Source organism: Mytilus edulis, chromosome 13 (assembly GCF_963676685.1).
Source record: "Mytilus edulis chromosome 13, xbMytEdul2.2, whole genome shotgun sequence".
Lineage (NCBI taxonomy): Eukaryota > Metazoa > Mollusca > Bivalvia > Mytilida > Mytilidae > Mytilus > Mytilus edulis.
Window position 1 is genome coordinate 5,801,425 of NC_092356.1, and position 23,390 is coordinate 5,824,814.

A 23,390-nucleotide genomic window follows, 5' to 3' on the forward strand; every position below is an offset into this window, starting at 1 on the left:
TCTTATAAAATATATAGAGCCAAGGCTCCGTGTAAAAGACCGTACTTTGACCTCAGCATATTATTATTTATGGTTTACTTTTACAAATTGTAGCTTGGATGATGAGTTGTCTCACTTGCACTCATACCTCATCTTCTTATATCAACCAATTCGTGACATCATCGTTATAGCAGAAAATAAAGTTTAATTATAATTAAAACTTCTTTGGCTACTCTTTCTTTTTGTGTAAAAAAGCAGGAAAAACCCTTTTAATATGTCTTTTTAGTTTGGAATGGGTAACCCTATCTTCTATAAAATGTGGAAAAGTAAAAAAAGTTTTATCTAGATCTCAAGATGAACGAGTCTTGGATTTTAGGTACTCTATAAGATCTTTGAATGTTTAAGTCTGCTCATCTGAATCACGCCACCCCTAAAATAGGTATCGTGTATCACGAAATAGACGGGTTTTGCCGAAATACGCATTTGGTGATCGTCAGTTTGGCAAAAAAGTCCCTTAACGTTGATAGGGGCATCTTTAAATGACAGTGAAATGAGAATGTTTTTGTTTTTGCTCCATTGATAATAAACTCACAATAGATATAAAAGTTATGTTTACGCCAGACGCGCATTAGTGCAGGAAATGCTTACCCTTCCGGAGCACCTGATTTCACTCCCGGTTTTTAGTGGAGTTCGTGTTGTTTCTTAATTATTATTTACTGTTGATGTAAATGTCCTTTGGTTTTTGTGAGTCTTTGTTTACTCCTTGGTTTTGACTGTTATTGTCTTCGTCTACAAAAGACTCATCAGTGACGCTCGATTAAAAAAAGGCCAAATAAAATTCAATTTTGAAGAGCATTGAGGACCAAAATTTCTAAAATGTGTGCCAAATTCAGCTAAGGTATTCAAATCTTGAGGAAGAAAAGCCGTAGTATTTCAAATATTCAAATGTTTTGTAAACAATTTATAAATATGACCATATCAATGATAATTCAATTGGCTGGTGAATCTCTCGGGGATTAACACTCAACTAGCAGAGTCATCGACCCAGTGGTTGTAACAAGACACCATGAATATCAGGATTAAAATTTATATTAACGCCAGACGAGCGTTTCATCAATAGAAGACTCATCTGTGACGCTCGAATCCATTCACTGTGACTTTAAGATGAAGAACAACAAGAAAAGCGGATGTTTCATTGCGATTTTGTCTTTTTTGCTGTGCATTTACGGATTGAGTGTCTTCAGAGAATAGTGGGTTACCCATATCCTTTCTTTTTCTACTTTTATTAAAATTTCTATTTCTACAAAGTACAATATTTATGTTACAACTGTGTGGTCAACTTCTTTAACCATACTCATTAACCCGAAACAAGAAGGAGATACAGAAAATTAAACATATGTGTCAGATATAAATGATACACACCTGAAGAAGAGTCAGTAGGATCAACATGTTCATGATGTTTGTTCTTCATTTATAATAAATGCCATCTAAAAAGAAAAACATTAAACAAATCTAATATTAATAAATAAGAGAAAATGATACCAGAGGGAGAATCAAACTCATAGATAGAAAATTAACTGACATCGCCATGGCTAAAAATAAAAAGACAAACAGACAAATAAAAGTACAGAAGACACGACATAGATAACTAAAGACTAAGCAACACGATTCCCACCAAAAACTGGGGGTGATCTCATGTGCTCCAGAAGGGTAAGAAAATCCTGCTCCACACGTGGCACCCGTCGTGTTGCACACAGAGGACACACTACATATAAAGCTTCTGAATTATGTTTGAAATTTCAATATTCCAAAATTTGATTTTGCAGGTGATCAATGGAAAAAATAAAACGCGCTTACGTTTATGTCAGAACATACAAGGTGACAAAGGGGGTGAATGCATTCACCGGATTGAATAGGGACAATTACTTGTAGATTAAGGCTAGAAATATCATAGGACATTTTGAAACAATTTGATATACAATACTTGTAGTGCTCACTATTCTTAAATACTAATAAAAAAAATTAACAGATGATCCTGAAATTCACTAAATTATGTTATCATCATCACTAAAAATGTAATTTTCCCCTTTCTTTTTTTCTGTTTTGTATAAAAAGTAAGACTATTATCTTGTTTCTTCATACTTGATACCAAAACTTATCAAAAGGTAATTATTATAAAGAACGGCACATAACCGGATCGTTTAGATAGGTTTTCTTTTCCCAATAAGATTTTTACCATTCGTTTTACACTAACCTGTCTGGAGAGTTGTAGAATAGCTCATCTTATTATACATTTTGTTATATAGTAAATTTGTATATTTTGATAATGTTCACATAAATTCTTGTTTAGTATTTGAGTTTTCTGACTTGTAAGTGCTTTTTCGAAATTATCGTTTGAAAGGTGGTTCGTTATCTTATGGTTATAAAGGCTCCACAATGTGAAATGTAGAAGAATTACATATTTAATTATATAAATACTGAAAAAATACACACTTTAGCATACAATACGACTTATGGCAATTAACCTACAATCCCAACCTCAAAGATAAGGTCCGTCAGATAAATTTATGACACTTGTTGTGATTTTTTTCAGTTAACTGCTTCTAAGTCAAACTTTAAGCTAAAACTCATTGGTCGATGCCACTGCTGGGGGACGTTTCGTCCCCGAGGTTATCAACAGCCCAGTAGTCAACACTTCGGTGTTGACATGAATATCAATAATGTGGTCATTTTTATAAATTTCCTGTTTACAAAATTTTGATTTTTTTTAAAAACTAAGGATTTTCTTATCCCAGGCAAAGATTACCTTAGCCATGTTTGGCACAACTTTTTGGAATTATGAATCCTCAATGCTCTTTGACTTTGTACTTGTTTGGCTTTATAGATATTTTGATATGAGCATCACTGATGGGTCCGTTGGTATCTGTTCCAACAATCTACATATTTAATGTATTTGAAAACATGACAAAGACTGATTGTGAATAGACGCTATATATGTTTATACATTTCTAATGTTTGCGAAGTATGACGAACATAACCGGTTTAATAATACACAGTTAAAACTATTTCCCATGATAGTATTAACTTATATCCTATTAACAAAAGAAGCAGTGAATGGTGCTGTTTTCATTAAGTCGATTTGAAGAATTGTATTGATCTGTATGTATACGTCTTGCATGTTTTAATGCATTAAGAAACTTAACATGTTTTATTCTTTCTTAATCAATATCAACAAAACACTACATGTACCAATTTTAAATTATTCTTGTGTACGATCACATATCAGATCTTACACAGATGATAATGTGATCCTACAATAACAATTATTGATTAAGATATGTGATTATAATGATCGTAATTCATATATAATCAATAATTGCTTTCAACAGTTATGCTGCGTGGTCTTTTGAGATATCATAGGGATTGTCTGTACTGTATATCTACAGGTTGTGATCTACGCAATTGTGACAATGTAAGTGATTGTTTATTAGCATGGTGGGTATGTTTGTTTGTTTTGAAAATGGCGCTTGTCTGTCAACGCATATGAAGTTCTTGCGATTCTCTCAGGTTTTGCATGTTTCTTTAAAGACTTTTTCGTTTGCATTTATTCAAACAATCATGATTTTCACGTTGATTTGAATTTCAAAACAATAACATACATTATGACCTGTTGGTGACCCTCTGCTGTTGTTTTTTATTTGGTTGGGTTGTTGTCTCTTTGACACATTCCCCATTTCCATTCTCAATTTTATTATGAAAACAACTTGTACTCTATGTATTACTTTCAAAAATATTTTAAGTTTTTGTTGAGTTTTCTTTAATGTAGTTTTACACAATATATGAAAGAGAGTTTAATTGTCTTTACTAGGTTTCGACTAACCTGAGGATATTTACATTCAAATCAATTTGTCAAGATTGAATTTACTTGTTTAATGAAGTCATGTAATTGTATTGGACAAACAGTTTAACAAAACGAAAAGGATGGACAAACAGTATAACGAATAGAAAATGATGGACAACTAGTATAACGAATAGAAAATAATCGACAAACAGTTTAACGAAACGAAAATGATGGACAAACAGTATAACAAATAGAAAATAATTGACAAACAATATAACGAATAGAAAATAATTAGACAAACAGTATAACGAATAGAAAATGGTGGACAAAAAGTATAACGAAACGAAAATGATGGACAACAGTATAACGAATAGAAAATAATGGACAAATAGTATAACGAGTAGAAAATAGTGGAAACACAGTATGACGAATAGAAAATGATGGACAAACAGTATAACGAATAGAAAATGGTGGACAAACAGTATAACGAATAGAAAATAGTGGACAAACAGTATAACGAATAGAAAATAATTGACAAACAGTATAACGAATAGAAAATAGTGAACAACAGTATAACGAATAGAAAATAATGGACAAACAGTATAACGAATGGAAAATGGTGGACAAATAGTATAACGAATAGAAAATAGTGGACAAACAGTATAACGAATAGAAAATAATGGACAAACAGTATAACGAATAGAAAATAGTGGACAACAGTATAACGAATAGAAAAGGATAGACAAACAGTATAACGAATAGAGAATAATGGACAAACAGTATGACAAAAAAAAAATGATGGACAAACAGTATAACGAATAGACAATAATGGCAAACAGTATAACGAATATAAAATAATGGACAAACAGTATAGCAAATAGAAAATAATGGACAAATAGTAGAACGAATAGAAAATAACTGACAAACAGTATAACAAATAGAAAATAATGGACAAACAGTATAACGAATAAACTAGAGACTCTAAAGAGCCTGTGTCGCTCACCTTGGTCTATGTGAATATTAAACAATGGACACAGATGGATTCATGACAAAATTGTGTTTTGGTCATGGTGATGTGTTTGTAGATCTTACTTTACTAAACATTCTTGCTGCTTACAATTATCTCTATCTATAACAGTACTTTCTGTGGAAAATGTTATTGAAAATATTCAAATTTTAAGAAAATTGTTAAAAATTGACTATGAAGGGCACTAACTCCTTAGGGGGTCAATTGACTATTTTGGTCATAGTGACTTATTTTTAGTTCTTACTTTGCTGTACATTATTGTTGTTAACAGTTTATCTCTATCTATAATAATATTCAAGATAACAAAAAAAACAGCAAAATTTCCTCAAAATTACCAATTCAGGGGCAGCAACCTAACAACCGATTATCCGATTCATCTGAAAATTCCAAGGCAGATAGATCGTGACCTGATCAACAATTTTACTTCCTGTCAGATTTGCTCTTAATGCTTTGGTTTTTGAGTTATAAGCCAAAAACTGCATTTTACTCCCATGTTCTATTTTCAGCCATGGCAGCCATCTTGGTTTGTTGGCCGAGTTACCGGACACATTTTTTTAACTAGATACCCCAATTATGGCTAAGTTTGGTTAAATTTAGCCCAGTAGTTTCAGGAGAAGATTTTTCTAAAAGATTACTAAGATTTACGAAAAATGGTTAAAAATTGACTATAAAGGGCAATAACTCCTAAAGTGGTCAGTTGACCATTTTGGTCATGTTAACTTATTTGTAGATCTTACTTTGCTGAACATTATTGCTGTTTACAGTTTATCTCTATCTATAATAATATTCAAGATAACCAAAAACAGCAAAATTTCCTTAAAATTACCATTTCAGGGGCAGTAACCCAACAACGGAATGTCCGATTCATCTGAAAATTTCAGGGCAGATAGATCTTGACCTGATTAACAATTTTACCCTGTCAGCTTTGCTCTAAATGCTTTGGTTTTTGAGTTATAAGCCAAAAACTGTATTTTACCCCTATGTTCTAATTTTAGCCATGGCGGCCATCTTGGTTGGTTGGCCGAGTCACCGGACACATTTTTTAAACTATATACCCCAATGATGATTATGGCCAAGTTTAGTTAAATTTGGCCCAGTAGTTTCAGAGGAGAAGATTTTTCTAAAAGATTACTAAGATTTACGAAAAATGGTTTAAAATTGACTATAAATGGCAATAACTCCTAAAGTGGTCATCAACTGACCATTTTGGTCATGTTGACTTATTTGTAGATTTTATTTTGCTGAACATTATTGTTGTTTACAGTTTATCTCTATCTATAATAATATTCAAGATAATAACCAAAAACAGCAAAATTTCCTCAAAATTATCAATTCAGGGGCAGCAACCCAACAACGGAATGTCCGATTCATCTGACAGGGCAGATAGATTTTGACCTGATGAACAATTTTACCCCATGTCAGATTTGCTCTAAATGCTTTGGTTTTTGATTTATAAGCCAAAAACTGCATTTTAACCCTATGTTCTATTTTTGGTTGGTTGGCCGGGTCACGCCACACATTTTTTAAACTACATACCCCAATGATGATTGTGGTCAAGTTTGGATTAATTTGTCCCAGTAGTTTCAGAGGAGAAGATTTTTGTAAAAGATAACTAAGATTTACGAAAAATGGTTAAAAATGGACTAAAAAGGGCAATAACTCCTAAAGGGGTCAGCTGATCATTTCGATCACATTGACTTATTTGTAAATCTTACTTTGCTGAACATTATTGCTGTTTACAGTTTATCTGTGATGGTGATGTGTTTGTAGATCTTACTTTACTGAACATGTTTTGCTGATTACAATAAGCTCTATCTTGAATGAACTTTGCCCAAAAGTAACAGGGAAATATTTTGTTTTTAATTTACAAAATTTATGAAAATTGATTAAAATTGACTATAAAGGGCAAAAAACTCCTTAAGAGGGCAATTGACCATGTTGGCCATGTTGACTTATTTGTAGATCTTAATTTGCTGTACATTATTGCTGTTTACAGTTTATCTTTGTTTATAATAATATTGAAGATAATAACCAAAAGCTGCAAAATTTTCTAAAAATTACCAATTCAGGGGTAGCAACCCAACAACGGGTTGCCTGATTGGTCTGATAATTTCAGGGCAGATAGATCTTAACATAATGAACCATTTTGGGCAAGGTGAGCTAAAAATTTGCTCTGATTTTAATTTACAAACTACACATCCTACAACTTAATAAGGAGACACATATGACTAAAATTCATTTTTTTTTTAAGTTTTCAAAGATATGATGAAGTATTTCTTGAGTAGTGGTTTCACTAAAACAGTAAGTGGAAGTAAATCAAACAACATAAGATCTTTGTAATATTTCTCTAAATTTTAATAAATCTGATTTGTTGTCACCAAAAATACAGCAACCCAACGACACACTACGATGTGTAATTTATTTCCGAATTTGCTTACAACCATTATATAGAATATGTGTTTCGAATAACACAAATTAATGATGACATACATATGACTTATATTAAGTATTATCTTAAAAAAAAATTATGGTTTAAAAAGATATCATAAAATATATTTTTAATATTGGTTTGTGTTGTTAACCAATAAAACAATACATCTTTGTAACATTTCACAAACTTTCCATATCAAGTTACCCTCTTGTCATACATGAAATAAAAGTGTTTATTTACCAAAAAACATGTACATAACAAAGTCTTTCTGTACATAAAATAAAATCCATTTAAGTTAGATTGATAGTAAAGAAAACAAAATTTGATAAAATTTTTTATTTTGAATGACTACATGCACAAACAGATCCGAGTTCGAATACACTCATTGTCTGAAGGAATTATTCATGTTTATTTATGTTGATATTTGACGTAAAAAAAAAGCATTTCCGTTAAAATAATTACAAACAAGAAGAATACTTTCTTTTTTGTCATAATAAATTCCACGCGGCCAATTCATTCCATCTGATTTAGTAAGAAGTTCTCTATGATGTTTTCCATCATGAGATACAACTAATACAGTGTGTGTCTTCTCATTAGTCACATAGACATTCTTATCATTATCTGTTGTTACACGAGTTAAAAATTGAAATTTATCATTTTTAAACTTCCACATTAACTTTCCATCTAACGAGCAGCAGTATAATGATGTAACGTCTATACAGACCAACCTGTCTCTGTCTACTGTAATGTCGTAGATACCGTCTGAAGGTGCCGGTATAGTACGTCTTACTTTAACTGTCAGGTCCATCACTTGTATTATACTCCTATCAATAACAACGTACAGGTTATTATCATTATATGATATTCCGCGGCAGTAACCACTGGTTTTGAGTGTACTGGTGATAGAACGTGTAGATATATTTATTATCAGTATGATACAGTCATCACAGGATACTGCTACAGTGTTACTATCTATCTCTGTTATATACCATGGTTCATAGGACACAGGAATGTGATGGATATCAGTACCGTCTGAATTACAAATAATAAGTCGGTCATTGTAAGAGCTAGTAAACACTAATGTATTGCCTGTTTTTATACAACTATTAATGATCTGACTTTCATTCTCTGACATCTTTATATTTATCTGTTTACGTAAAGTGACAGAAACAGGAAGGTTGGTTTTGACGGATGCTTGATCATGGGTGAATGTTTCTTCTTTGCTTGTTTCATTTTCTAAAAAAAATAAATAATGAAGTATCGAATTGATTATTAATACAAGCGATTGCTTAATCTATAATTTAGTTTATCGCTTAAAGGAATTGAATGTTGTAAAATTTCTTGTTTTGCACACTTTTTCTGAACGTAATATTGATTTGTTCAAGACCTCAAATTTTCTCTCAGATGTAAACAATTTAATTAAGTGTTATTTTCACTATTGACACATGAAGCTTAGCATAATTCAATGACATCATATGTATATAGTAAAAGGAAAATTGAAAAAGTTTATAAATGACAGTGATAGAAAAACATATATGTGTAGAGCATACATGTTGTCTTGTACTGGACATACCAATGCAGTGGAATGCTATATGTTTGGATTTTTTTGGCCTTCCAATTTTAAATCATGAGCCAAAAAAAATGTCAATATTATTCCTTTGTCCTAAACCTTAACCACGGACAGAAAAATGGACAGAAAAGGGTGGACTTTTCTTTACGAGTGTTTGTTGGTTGTTTAACGTCCAGTGACAAATAATTCGTGAATGTTCAGAACGAGAAAACAAATTAACAATACATACTACATTGGTAGGTAGGTTATGTAAGGGAGGCCGTGCAAGATTAAGGTCAGTGAAATATAGACTGCCACTGACAAACGAGGGTTAACTGGATAGGGACAGAGATACCTGGTAAAATGTCATATACGAACCCTTCGCAGAGCAGAGAGCATTGCACTATTAACACGAGTCTTAGATGTAATGTCCCCATTCTGACCGGACGTGGCTGTGTTCTTGTGCATCCCACACATTTAAATGAACGCTCTGCTTAGTCAAGGGTTTTACTGCCAATCGGAAGACATCTGATGTGACAAACAAATATATTCCCTAGACACCCTTGGGGGGGGGGGCTCTTTCTTTACGAAGGAATACTCAGACTTGCTGCTGGAACGTGCAATTTACAAGATTGTAAACATAATGATATAAAAAGATGGGGTATGAGTGACAATGACACAACTCTCCATTCAAGTCAAACTATGGAAAAGTAAACCATTATCGGTCAAAGAACGACCTTCAACACGGAGCCTCGACTCACGCCGAAGAGCGAGTTTCAATGACTAATTTAAACCATTCTGACAGGACAACCAACAGTCTAATCTTTATATAAAAAAACGACAAACGGGAAACACTTATGAACTACATAAAAAAAAACGACAACCACTGTACATGTAAACAGGCCATTAATGTTCTTTTTTCGATTAGATATCTATATTTATGCTGTTTTCTCTAATAATCAAATTAAGATGTAAATAAATGGAGAATACCACCATGGAACACAGATGAAGCCCCCGCATTCATATGACGTTATAAAGGGTATAACTCGGAACGTGTTAAGACCTTGAATTCGGTACTGAATATTGATTAACATACATGCTAAAGAGAGTATTCTGTTTGTTGTACATCACTTTTGAAATAAAACAACTGATACTTCTAGATAACATTTCAAAAGGCTTTCTCTAAGGTTGGTGGTGTCCCAACTTCTTGTGTCTGTGAATATTCTAAAACTATGTTTGATGAAGGGGAAAGTAAATTATTTTAATTATGAATATCATACTACGTGTCTTCCGGTAACGAAAACACCTGACATGGAGTAAGTTTTCCAAGGAAGGAGCTTCTTTACTAGGATTGAGAAAGCGGTACAAATGTCTCAATCTGAGGGGTGAGGTATCACCTCAAGACGCTTCAGGTGGCGCTTTGGGATGTATCAATATGCATCTACGTCAGATCGTGTAGGGTATCAAGACATTTTTTATAGATTTACCCCTACACCAATGTGTCCATGGAGTTGCACCCTTATAAAAGGCTGAGTGTGATGTTTAATTACGCAGCCCCGATCAGTCGAAATTGTAAATCTGATATCTTGGTAAGTGAGGGTCATGTTCTCTTCGGTTTTAAAAACCTGTTAAGGATCTGCTTACCGTTTTGAAGCTCATGACATCACCCAAATGTATTCCATTGTTTGCAATCTTGTACTATAGTTTTTGCTCGTACTAAGGAGGCTCGAGGGTATAAAAATTTCAGAAAAAAATCAAACATTTGTTTTTCATTACAAATTTTATTTATTTCCTTTTGTACATGTAGTTGTTACTTTCATATGGTACAAAAATCATTCAAAACAATCAATTCGTGTTGGCCCCAGATGACTTTCAAAATGTATACATCATTGAAAACGTTCCAAATTATCTCCCTTTGGTGGAAAGATACCATTTTTTGGCTCTAAAATTGAAATATCTTTTCCAACTCATCGGTGACATATCTTTTTTAATATAATTTCCATATAAGCTGTACTTAAACTAAATTATTGTAAAATTTTAGCGATTTCTGTTATAAATTTCTTTTTTTATTTCTACTATTACTTCAACAGAAAAAAAAACACCTTTACAAAAATGTATGCTTCTTTCGAAAGCAGATTGTGAGCGCAAATGAACGGTGACCCCACTTTTTTATTTATTTTTCTATTAACTAAGTTCATTTATCATGTGTTTATAGAAAAATATTATGAAATCCTATATAAATGATTTAGACCCGCGAACCCCTTAATTAAATACCGTAATTATTTTGCAGTATCTCGGGCTTCTGTTTTAAGTGAGACAGATTGTTATTGTATGAAAAATGCACAATGGACATCGCTTTATAATTCTCATATGATGTGCATATAATGGAATACATTTATAAGACATTAAATACAATATTTTTAATAAAGATTATGCCAATTTTACTGATCTGGACGGGATTAAATCATCGTCATGGATATTTTATCTTTTGAGTGTTAAAGAATATCCAGAAACCTAATGATTCGTTTCAGTTAATCAATTTCTGCAGGCTATACACTGGTTTTCTAACTCTGTCACTAGCGTAGTTATTTTTATATCAACATTTCGTAGGGCATGTCTCCTCCTTAAAGTATGGTAAAAACACATATGGCATTTACTTTGTATTGTTTTTTAAAGAACTTTTTGTTTCTTTTATCGTAATGTTTATATCAAAACAATATATAGCTTTATTAATTTACCGAAGGTTGATGTTATTGAATATTGAATATAAATGAATATGTCCTAGGCTTAAACCAAGATAAACATTTTTAGCAGGCTATAAAGAATCAGTGACAAACGGGGGTACATTTGATTATGTACAATTCTGTATAAATATGGAGAGACAAAATAGAAAATGTGTAACAAAGTGGAGGTACTTTTCTAAATGTGAATGATTCTTAATTTCAATGAACTATTATATAATGTATTCAATTACCAACAATATTCCGTGGATTATTTTCAGCCTGCTCTTTATTTAATTTCGCAATTACCTGGAAAAGAAATGAGTAATTTTATTGAATGCAACACACGAAAATATGAACAATTAAACGATAACTTACATGAGGCAACTACATTGTCCTCTTTAATTTCAAATAATATACAAATATTATCATTGACAAGCGATCTCGATGAATCAAAGTTGATGAATCATCGTCATGTCAAAGAATGGATCTTCTTTTCCTAAAAAGGTTTATCAGAAGATACTAAGACTTCGTTGATAAAAATTCCGTATCAACTTCACAAATAAAACATCATGGCCTTGAAGCATAGATGCTATGTATTGGTATTGTTCATCATCTTGATAACGTGTTACAGTGTTCTCTTTATTTGACGTTGTTTATTTTTTAAACCTGTACTGTTCAGTAAGTTTTTGGTATATACTTTTGGCTTTGCTAGGTATTTATACAACCTGTCATAGTGCTATGGTCCTATCTGTATTCTAGTATTTCCTTTTTGCTCAAATACATTGTCCATAAACTGTCTTTATGACATTTCGGTTTTCTTTTGTTGAACTATAATATGTATTTAACACATATGGCACAAAAATGCCGAGTGAGCTTTTCTCATCGCATAAATGGAGTATATACATCTAATAATATATACGATCGTTATAATACATATTCATAAGTTACTACCATGTGGTGCTATCGTCTATTCGTTAGCTCGTGCCTTTGTTTTTTCAAGATTGAATATCACACCAATGTGATAGTAATTATCACTTATAAAGCTAACTACCAAAAGAAAATTACATAAAACATGTTCGTAGTTATCTTTAGTTTTTTTGTGCTGTTACTTCGACGAATGGAGAAAAAAAGATAACAAACGGCACCTTTGGCATGTATGGTGAATATCAACAATTAATAATACGATTAATCAAAGTGTGTTTTAAGAGTAGTCAAATTACTTTGAAAACCATTATCTGATGATAAAGAGTTAGGTTTTAACGATAAAGTGAAAAGCAAATTAATGAAAACAAATGAAACGCAGAAGAAGAAAAAAAAACAACAGTGAGATTGGATGGTTACACTATCAACATAGAAGTAAAATTTTGTTTAGAATTAATTTAAAACACTAATATTTAACAAGTTTGATGTGCCATTAAACATGTAACAGATAACATGGATAAGCTATATTAGTTTACATGTTTTCAAATAATGCGAAAGAGAGGATATGATCAAAACCTATTATATTTCTTTATATTCCATATCATATTATTTGATAATACTGATAGAGGTCTTCATTTACATTTAAATTCATTCTCCATTACGTAAGTCAAATAAAAGCAACATCATTTTACGAACATACACACAAGGCAATACAATACCAAAACAAAATCGAATACTCAAACAACAAATCCTACTTACTATGTCAGCATGTTGTAACCAGGTTTTCTCTACGTCGTCCTTACTATGCATTTCATTATGTTCAGGACACAAGTAGTGTTCATTTTCACACATGTCACCTAGTTCTTTATAAGTCATTCTGCCTTCTTTGTTAGAATAGTCACCATTGCTACATTTTGCTTTTATATGGTAAGATATGCTCTGTCTTAATTTTTTCTTTAACTCTTTTATCTTTCTACATAGCTCTACTAAAATGGTGCTAGATGTGTAATCCTCCACATCAGTTAATTTCCATATTTGTAAGGCTATGGCATTCTTTGAGAAACATATACATAACTTTCTAAGACCAGTTTTATCTAAATTGACCAATGTCTTTCCTCTATATAACGTTTTCTTCCCCGCTTTCTCACAGACTGTATATCTTGTGATATAATAGAATAGAATGTGATTGAAATAAGCCAGGGGGAGAAATTTAAATTCAAGTATCAACCATGGTGAAAATCTAAAACTACTCCTTTCACCTTCAAAGATTTTCTTAATAATATCGAGAGAAGTCGATTGCTGTTTAATCATACATGGCATATAGTATGAATTTGGTATTAGACTAGAATCGTCCTTGGTATCTGTAAACTTGGGTTTTACTAAAATATCAAATTTTTCCATTACATGAAGTATATGATTTTTATATTTTCCAAACTCTAAGTCAAGTTCTTTTTCAAAAAGCCTATCAATTATGTCATCTGATAACTGTCCTGTATTTTTCAGATGTTGCCAGTCAGTGGAGTTTACTATTGCATGATTTCGTTTGAATTCATGGTCATCACATACTAGGCACCTGAAACATTTAACCAACCACTCTGGCTGTAAAATGATGTACTCCTTAATTTCCTCGAAAAAAATAATGTTCCCAATTTTATGTTGGTAAGTAAGGAAAGGAAGAAGTTCTTCTTCTTCGATGAAAGTTATTTGGGATAATTCCACAAAATTCTGGAATGACAAAATATTCTGTTTCGATTCGTGTTTCAACACGCTTAACGCATTTTCTAGTTGAATCCACTGCGTGGGAAGCTTTTCCTCGAAAAACATCGTCTCATTTGCAACTTCATAAATTTTGTCTTTCAATTTTTTACAGTCGCGTTCAAGAAATTCTGTGTTAGAAATAAAATGTATGCCTCTATTGTGATTAGCTTTATCTTGACCTCCAAAAATTTCTTCAAATCTTTCGATGTATTCTGTTTTCCTCTTTTCAAACTGAAAAAAAAACAACTGAAAATGAAATACTTTTGTCAAACAAATAAACCTTTATACATTTTATAACTATGCACAAACTATTACTGTGATATTTAAGTGTTCTAAACGTCTTAAAACAAAATTCTTTTGCAACATGGAATTTAAAATCTTTATATCTTTGTTCGTGTACAAGTTAAATCTAACAAACACACATGACACCAATTAATAACATGCAATACACGCTAATCGACTTGAAGACGCGAAAATATATAAGTTTATGCAAATCATATCGTAATTTTTGTTATATCGTTAATGGTTTTGTTTTAGCGTTTTGATTTATATTCCTTTTTTTTAAACTCCAAATACTTAAACTAGTGAACAAATATAATACAACATACTGTTCAAGCAGACGTAAATGAACATACTCGTTTTCATACTACATATTATATTGATGTACGTGACGGCATACACGTTGTAATTTACAAATGTTTATTTGTATTTCTTGTCGTATATGGTTTGTGTTGATTATTCCTCTTTTTAAATAAAAGGTTGTTAAAAACAAAAAAACAAATATTGGTAAGTAACATACACCTTTTTAACATAATTAAAGGCATTAGTAGATCAAAATTCGTAAATCGATTACGAGAAAACAAATCCGAATTACAAACTCAAACAGAGGGAAACACATCAACTGAATGAGGAAAACGCCAACATACATAGAAACGAAAATTTAAAACTGCCATATTCCTGAGACTTGGTTAAGGACATGTTACGAAAATGGTGGGTTAAACAGGGTTTTACGGCTGACATACCCTTCTGCTAATATGACAATGTTATAAAAATAGCTAAAATGACAACACTACGTGACAGAAATACAGCACAAACACTAGCAAGAACATTGGTAACACTGGTAACAGAGAAACGCCCAAAAAATACAAACCACAAAACAACAACAAACATTGTCGATCAACGACAGACATCACAAACAGTGATACACTTATGAAATGAATAAGAAGACCTGAACTTTAGAGAAGTATTTTCATGATTTTAGTCTAAACAATTATGACGAGAATGAAGGTATTGAAAGGCTATTTTATAATCAATTAGACTACAAGCAATAAGCCATAACACATTTCCCAACAAAAACACAAAAAATAAACAAATTAATGTTTGTATACAAAATTCGGAGACACGTCGTTTAGCAATGCATATTTGCAGTCGGTAAGTGAGGGTTTTATTTTATTTCTTGTCGTTCCCTTTCTCATTCATTTCTTAGTTTTTGAGGGGCGAATAAAAGAAGAGAGATAACATGACTAGTTCATGTACTGTACTTTTTTGGTCCTCAATGCTCTTCAACTTCGTACTTTAGTTGGCCTTTTAAACATTATTTTTATTCGAGCGTCACTGATGAGTCTTTTGTAGACGAAACGCGCGTCTGGCGTAAATAAGAAATTTTTATCCTGGTATCTATGATGAGTTTATTTACACACACGAAAGATTTGACAAACAAATTTGATGCATTTCTATGAGACTAATAGAACTATTAGTGGAATAAAATTGTGGTACATTATTAAAACCATACTTACAAGTTTTCTTAAATAGAACTACTCGGGTACAATGTTTTTTTTTAGAATAAGGTGAAAATGGAAATAAAAAAAGTATATCGGTTGCTCATAGTTAAAAGTTTAAAATATGCTATCCCTTATTATCTTCTGTTTATTCATACACTTATTTCTCAAGTCATCAAAATGATTGGTCATTTAAGGTGAAACATATGCTTTTCGGAACCAATTACAAACAAACTGAAAATTTTAAAAACTTCAGTTCAACAATAATGTAATGGTTGCCACACTTAACTCCAAAACATTCAAATGTACCAACAATTAAAGATAAAAAAACATACATGACTAACATATGTTACATGTTCTTGACTTGGGACAGGCGCAACATTGCGACAGGGTTCAATATGTTTTGTGAGATCTCAATTTTCCTTATACCTCTAGCTCTATGGAATAAACATTGAAAATATTGTCCGGGCGCGGGATTTCAAGATCTATCGATGGCCTTGTGCTGCTTTCTGATCTTTGGTCTGGTTGCTGTTTCTTTAACACATTCCCTATTTCCGTTCTAAATTTTAAACACAGCAATCACTACAAACTCCTCAGAGTCTGAATTGACCAGTTTTTGTGCTCGACCAGTAAAATCGAGCACACATTTTACTCATTTTACTCGACTAGTCTCGACATTGTGTCGACTGTACTTAACTGTGCTTAAGTGTACTCGACTAGGTCTCGACTTTACTTAATTAGTCTGATTCAGTACTTGATGATCTTTGTGTAGTCTGAAATGGTCTTGACCAAGGCTCGACCTGTCTCGACCTGTCTTGACTAGTCTCGACCTGTCTCGACTCAGTCTCAACCAGTCTCGACCTGTCTCGACTAGTCTTGACCTTAAAATTTAGTTTTGACTGGTGTAAATCAGCCCATCTAACTAAATTAAATAGTTGATCTTACAAAATTCAAGCTTATTAGGTAGTTTGATTTATTGCTGTGCAATGAAAGAATTTAATTTTACAATATGTAAAAAAAGAATTATTATAGAAAAAATCAGATAGGCATCTATAATTTTTTTTATAACTTTTTGAATAAATGTTATTTAGAATTTAAAACTCTCTGGTAGATGTGATCTTTTTAATAAGTTTGCCCCAAACAGAAGGTATTGCTTTATAAATCACCACAAATCAGAAGAACTATTTTAATAATTTCTAATGTTTCATTCCTTTTTGATATATTTATATAGTGTATATCAAAAGGAATAAAACATTAAAGGAATTATCTTAATATTCTATATATACTTTTTTCCAAATTATGAGAAAAGATATATTTCTAATATCGTAGCTTTTTGACCTAGGTTAATTAAATTCTTAAATTTGACAGAAATACACCAAACAAAATAACAATCTATGATTCAGTAAGATCAATATATTGCAAAGATATTTGTAGAGTTTGATGAAAATCGAAGTTGATTTGAAAAAGTTATGAAAAAAATTAAAGTGTATACCATCTCTATTTTGTCAAAACTGCAAATCCTAGCTTTTTTTTTACCTAGATTAAATTAATTCTTAAATTTGACAGCAATACAACACACTTTATAACAACCTGGGATTCAGTAAGAAGAATACATCACCAAGGTAGCTATATAGTTTCAATAAAATCCAAGTTGAATTTAAAAAGTTATAAAAAAAATTAAAGTGTAATATCTATCTCTATTTTGTTCGAACTGCAAATTCTAGCTTTTTTGACCTAGATTAATTTAATTCTTAAATTTGACAACAATACAACAAAAAACAAAATGACCTGGGATTTAGTAAGCTTAGTATACATTTAAGATAGCTGCATAGTTTGATGAAAATCCCGGTTGATTTGAAAAAGTTATTAAAAAAATTAAAGTGTACTATCTCTATTTTGTCCGAATTGCAAATCCTAGCTTTTTATACCAAGATTACTTTAATTCTTAAATTTTACAGCAATACAACAAAAAACTAAATGAAATGGGATTCAGTCAGCTTGATATATATGTAAGATAGCTGCATAGTTTGATGAAAATCCAAGTTGATTTGAAAAAGTTATAAAAAAAATTAAAGATGCCTATCTGAATTTTTCTATAATATTTTTTTTTTTTACATATTGTAAAATTAAATTCTTTCATTTCACAGCAATAAATCAAACTACCTAATAAGCTTGAATTTTGTAAGATCAATATTTAATTTAGTTAGATGGGCTGATTTACACCAGTCAAAACTAAATTTTAAGGTCAAGACTAGTCGAGACAGGTCGAGACTGGTTGAGACTGAGTCGAGACTAGTCGAGACAGGTCGAGACTAGTCAAGACAGGTCGAGACAGGTCGAGCCTTGGTCAAGACCATTTCAGACTACACAAAGATCATCAAGTACTGAATCAGACTAATTAAGTAAAGTCGAGACCTAGTCGAGTACACTTAAGTACAGTTAAGTACAGTCGAGACAATGTCGAGACTAGTCGAGTAAAATGTGTGCTCGATTTTACTGGTCGAGCACAAAAACTGGTCAATTCAAACTCTGAGGAGTTTGTAGTGAATACGACCAGTAACACTAATATAAATAAATGCAACAGTAGTATACCGCTGTTCAAACTTGTAAATCCATGGACAAAAAACAAAATCGGGGTAACAAACTAAAACTGAGGGAAACGCATTAAATATAAGAGGAGAACAACGACACAACATTAAAATGCAACACACACAAAAACGGACTAAACATTAGGCAAACTCCGATGAGAATAACAAATATAACATCAAAACCAAATTCATGAATTTGGGATAGAAAAGTACCGTGACACGTCTTATAGTAATGTGAGTTCACACTCAAATACAAATGTATAAGAAAAACAAACGACACAACGGAAACACAACGTTAAAATGTAACACACACACACACTACTGGACGAAATAACAACTGTCCATACCAGTAACAGTCGTTCTAAGACTGTAATTGTTTAAAAAATTTAAAAATTGTTTGTACGCACATTGAACGACAAATTTATGTGACGTATAAAATTTTCTGACGTCAGACACTCAAATCAATAAATGTGTTCGTAGATAGTAGATGTTTTTGTGTTCTGTTAAATTGTTCCTTTTAAAATTGTTAAACGATGACGACTGATGTACCCATATTTTGACTATTTTATTTATTGTATCTGTTTATTTAACGCATCATTGTAAAAATATCGGAAATTGATGAGACTGTCATTAAAGTGAGAGGGTTAGCGCTATAGAACCAGGTTTAATCCACCATTTTCTACATTTGAAAATGCCTGTACCAAGTCAGGAATATGACAGTTTTTGATGCGTTTTGTTATTTGATTTTGCCATGTGATTATGGACTTTCCCAATTGATCTTCCTCTAAGTTCAGTATTTTTGTGATTTTACTTTTTGTTAAAGTTGTAACAGTTGTAAAAGTTTACTGTTTCAGTTATTTTGTGACTGTCCCAACTTTTAAAGTGTTTGTCTCCAACATAAATCGACTGCAACAACGCTAGAAATAGCTGTCACAAACATTAAAGGACTGATACAACTAATTTCAAGTTGTAACAGTTGGTTTACAACTGCCCCAACTCGAAAAACGTTGTAACAGTCAGAAATACACTGTTAAAACACCGAAAATGTTGTCACGACTGTTGCAACCTTTTAAAAGTTGTTACAGTTATTTAACTGTCCCAACACGCAAAATGTTGAAACAGTCGTAAATAAACTGTTTAAACGTCGAAAAGGTTGTTACAGTTAAAATATGATTGCTACAACCATTATACAGCAACAGTTGAATAATCCATAAGTGTCGTAACTTTCAAATATTGGTAGTCATTTTATAGACTTAAAAGTCACGGATACAAAATTTCTATCTGACAGTCCGGGATAGGTTTAAATATTTTAAATACAATTACATCGTGTGCAATTTTTTTAAAAGGTTGTTATAAAAAAGACATAACCGTCACACCCATTTAATAAATTAGTATAAATAGAAACTGATTGTAAAAACAAAAAACATATTGAAATATCTGCCGCTGAAAATTTTGGGATTCCCCGCTTATCTGGTAAATGTTGTAAATTAATAACTCAATTGACACTCCCTTGTCTCGCATCTCTTCGAAAAAAAACCAAGCCCACCGTTTGATATCTGCAATTTCACATGGGACTGGTTCCTGGGACATACACCTGTTAGATAAATTGAACAAGGTGTCTCAATTTATTTGTAAAAAAATGTATCTTTTAATATTAGACACTTTTCGAAATTATCATAATGACAACGTTTTAATTTTATAACCTAGTTGTGAAATCATTCATGCATGTAAGGTTTTACCTCCAATTTGAGAATCACATTACTTTATAATAACGGTCAATATACTATAAACGCAGCGGGAATATACACACTTATCAAACTTATCCCCGTAGAAAACTGCCTAGGGGTTAGTTCATACGACATGGACACTTTTAGAATTCATTTGTTTGTTTTTAAGCTTTTTGTGACTATTTGAAAAGTATACAAGTTACCGTACTCCGTTCTAACAATTTTGATTTATAAATAAAAAAAATCTCAGTTATGCTGAACTTTCAACGCATCTTTTGTAGCTATGGAAAACACTGAAATATTCGTTAATATCTTGTATTTAAATTGAATTTATATTATTTTACCGGGTTTTTTAATAGTCTAGTCAGATTTACTCAACTGTGTACTGTTATTGTACCGAGTGGTGTCTTATTTGAGGTTCAACTGTCTTTATTAATAGCTCTCCACATGGACGCAAACATATTAACCATCGAGTTTATATTTCGCCGGGTTTTTCTCAACAAATTTATCACATATATAAACCTACATGTATAAGTGAGGTAAATGTACTATGTGAACAGACATGACAGAGATATATTTTTTTCTGAGAAAAGTTCGTGGATGGACGATGAATAAATAAAATGACAGGTAATTACGTCACCGTAATAACTATTTTACATTGTAGTGATACAAATCAGTATATACTCTGGTTTATTGTTATATACATAGTTGTATATTTGTTTATACACTTACACGCATGTTAAATGTACATGATTTTCATCCATTTGAATATATGATCATTCTATATACATGATATACAAAAAATATATGATATGTTCATATCGGGTCGTAAAAAGAAATTCTAGTATAAGTGCAGTGCAAGGTAGACACTCTTCTGTAATAACTGATTTTTCTAATAGATTGGATTCGAGTTAGGCATTCATAAAGTTCTTCAAAACAGTCCTGAGATATTCTTCTGCATGTGTTAACATTTATTATTGACTAAATGATGTTGGTAGTCATATACATATGTGGTATTTTGGTTCCATATGATATTTTTTTTTTTTGATAAACTGTATCATGTGTATATCAGTTTTTTTTTAATATTTTTATATTTTTAATTTGCTGATGACAAAATCGATGTTTCTGCCGATGTAAACTATATTTAAAGATCTACCTACAATATTGTGAAGCCATTACTAATAAATATGTTTAGAGGTTCGATGAGTATACACGGATCAAATAGTGATTTTCGCGCTTTATGTACAATATTGCCGTACAATTTAGAATCTGAAAAAACGTTTTTAATAAGGCACAGCTAAATTTCTAATCAAATCTTTGAAATGAATTTAGTAAAAGTTTTGAAGTAATTTATGGTAACGAAATCCCTAACTTTATAATATACATGTGATGCATTGATTACGTTCGTTTAAATCTATTACATCACTAGAAACAAGGGCATAACGATCGAGTTCGGATATATAAACAAAGTATGATGATGACATGTGCTTTCGGAATGTAAACGTATATACACATGTAGGACCATACATTTTTGGAATCAGTGTCAATTAAACAGTTAAATAACATTTTTCCAACCTAGAAGTAACACATTTTCTCCCTTATTAAAAAATATTGTATAGAAATCATATATGTTTTGAATCAGTGTACAATAAGCTACCTTTTGGCGCTGTTAATGACATTTTAAACAAATTTTGTCTATTTTCATATCAAAGTAAATGTGTTTTTTGCGTGGGAAGACTTTCAAATGTTCTTTGAACAATTGGTTTTTAATTTCTTTGTTTTCTTCCACTTTTTTTTACGGTGCTTTTTTATTTCGCAAGATGTAGCTTAGATTTTTTGCTTATGATATCGAACAGTTATTGCGACATTAAAACTGACACTGTTTTAACCAAACACTTTTTATTTTAAGAATTATCACCGCAGACACTAGTTTTCCTGGTACGCATCTTCTTAACATATCTTTTCTTGGAAACGTATGTTTATATTCCGACATATACAAATATTTGAGAAAGCTACACAATGCCTTTATCGATATAATATTCATACTGTACCTCTCCAATTGTTTTGTACTCATCAATATGAGTGCATACTACAATGACTGGTGGATATAATCTATGTTTTGAATACCCTTTTGGTATAGTTGGTCTTATATCTGAAGAACTTGTATTTAAACAATGAATACTGTCAAACCAAAAGTCAATGTATTCTGAAAAGAAATAAACAAATTGCTTAACTTTTTATGTGGCGCATTTCATCTATGTGATAGACGAAAATTGAAAGCGAAGCGTGTCCCACGGACAAAGCGAAACCAATATCTTGACGACCGAGTAAATTATTGCAGGCAGTAGAGATTTAAACATAATATAAGCATCATTCAAAGGAAATTTATTTAAACCAAAATATATTTAAAAAGAATTCAATGTATTTGAAAATTTGAGTTTTCGAAAACTACGACGTTTCTGTTGCGGTTCAGTATATATTAAATTTGATTGTATTATTGTTGAATAGGAAATGTGTCGCTTCTCTTCCTTCCCTAATAAATAAATCATCATACATTTTGTACCTCTGTGTCCTTTAGGTAACATGCATCGTCGCATTTGTCATTTATTCTTATTATTCAGATTGAGTTATTTTGGGAGAAAAACCATAAAAAAGATGTCCGGATATTGTTTCCGACATCAGACTGACTTAAAGTCATACATAAGATTTTCGGTGTTGGTGCATGTTATTGAGAACCAATCGTATGATAGATAACAAAAATGAATAATAAATAAGCCAATGAGAGCGTTTCTCAATATCATGGACAGAACAATTTTTTTTTGTGTGTACATGTAAACTACGATTATACTACAAAAATGTTATAACTTAAAATATTTGTTGTGAATGAACACTACCACTCTAGTGTAAAAATAGACGAATGAATAAGCAGTTTTTCGCTGAGGATATTTTTTTTTCATAAAATTACTGATTTTTTTTGTTTTCTGTCTACTGTTTTCTTTGAAATGATTACTAATTAAGGGTCATATCAGTTGTATATATATATATATATTGAAATAAGTATAACATGT

The 23,390-nt window shown here is 31.5% G+C and overlaps 1 protein-coding gene across 1 annotated transcript in view; it reads right to left on the reverse strand.

Moving 5' to 3' along the window:
* Positions 1–7,424: 7,424 nt before the first annotated feature.
* Positions 7,425–23,390, reverse strand: part of LOC139501636 (uncharacterized) — a 108,756-nt gene continuing 92,790 nt past the window's right edge. The window contains exons 11-14 of the mRNA XM_071290763.1: positions 22,374–22,528; positions 13,231–14,460; positions 11,802–11,856; positions 7,425–8,514 (exon numbers count right to left, since the gene is read on the reverse strand). Coding sequence (XP_071146864.1) covers positions 7,691–8,514; positions 11,802–11,856; positions 13,231–14,460; positions 22,374–22,528 — 2,264 coding nt within the window. The 3' untranslated portion in view covers positions 7,425–7,690. The remainder of the gene's footprint in view (positions 8,515–11,801; positions 11,857–13,230; positions 14,461–22,373; positions 22,529–23,390) is intronic.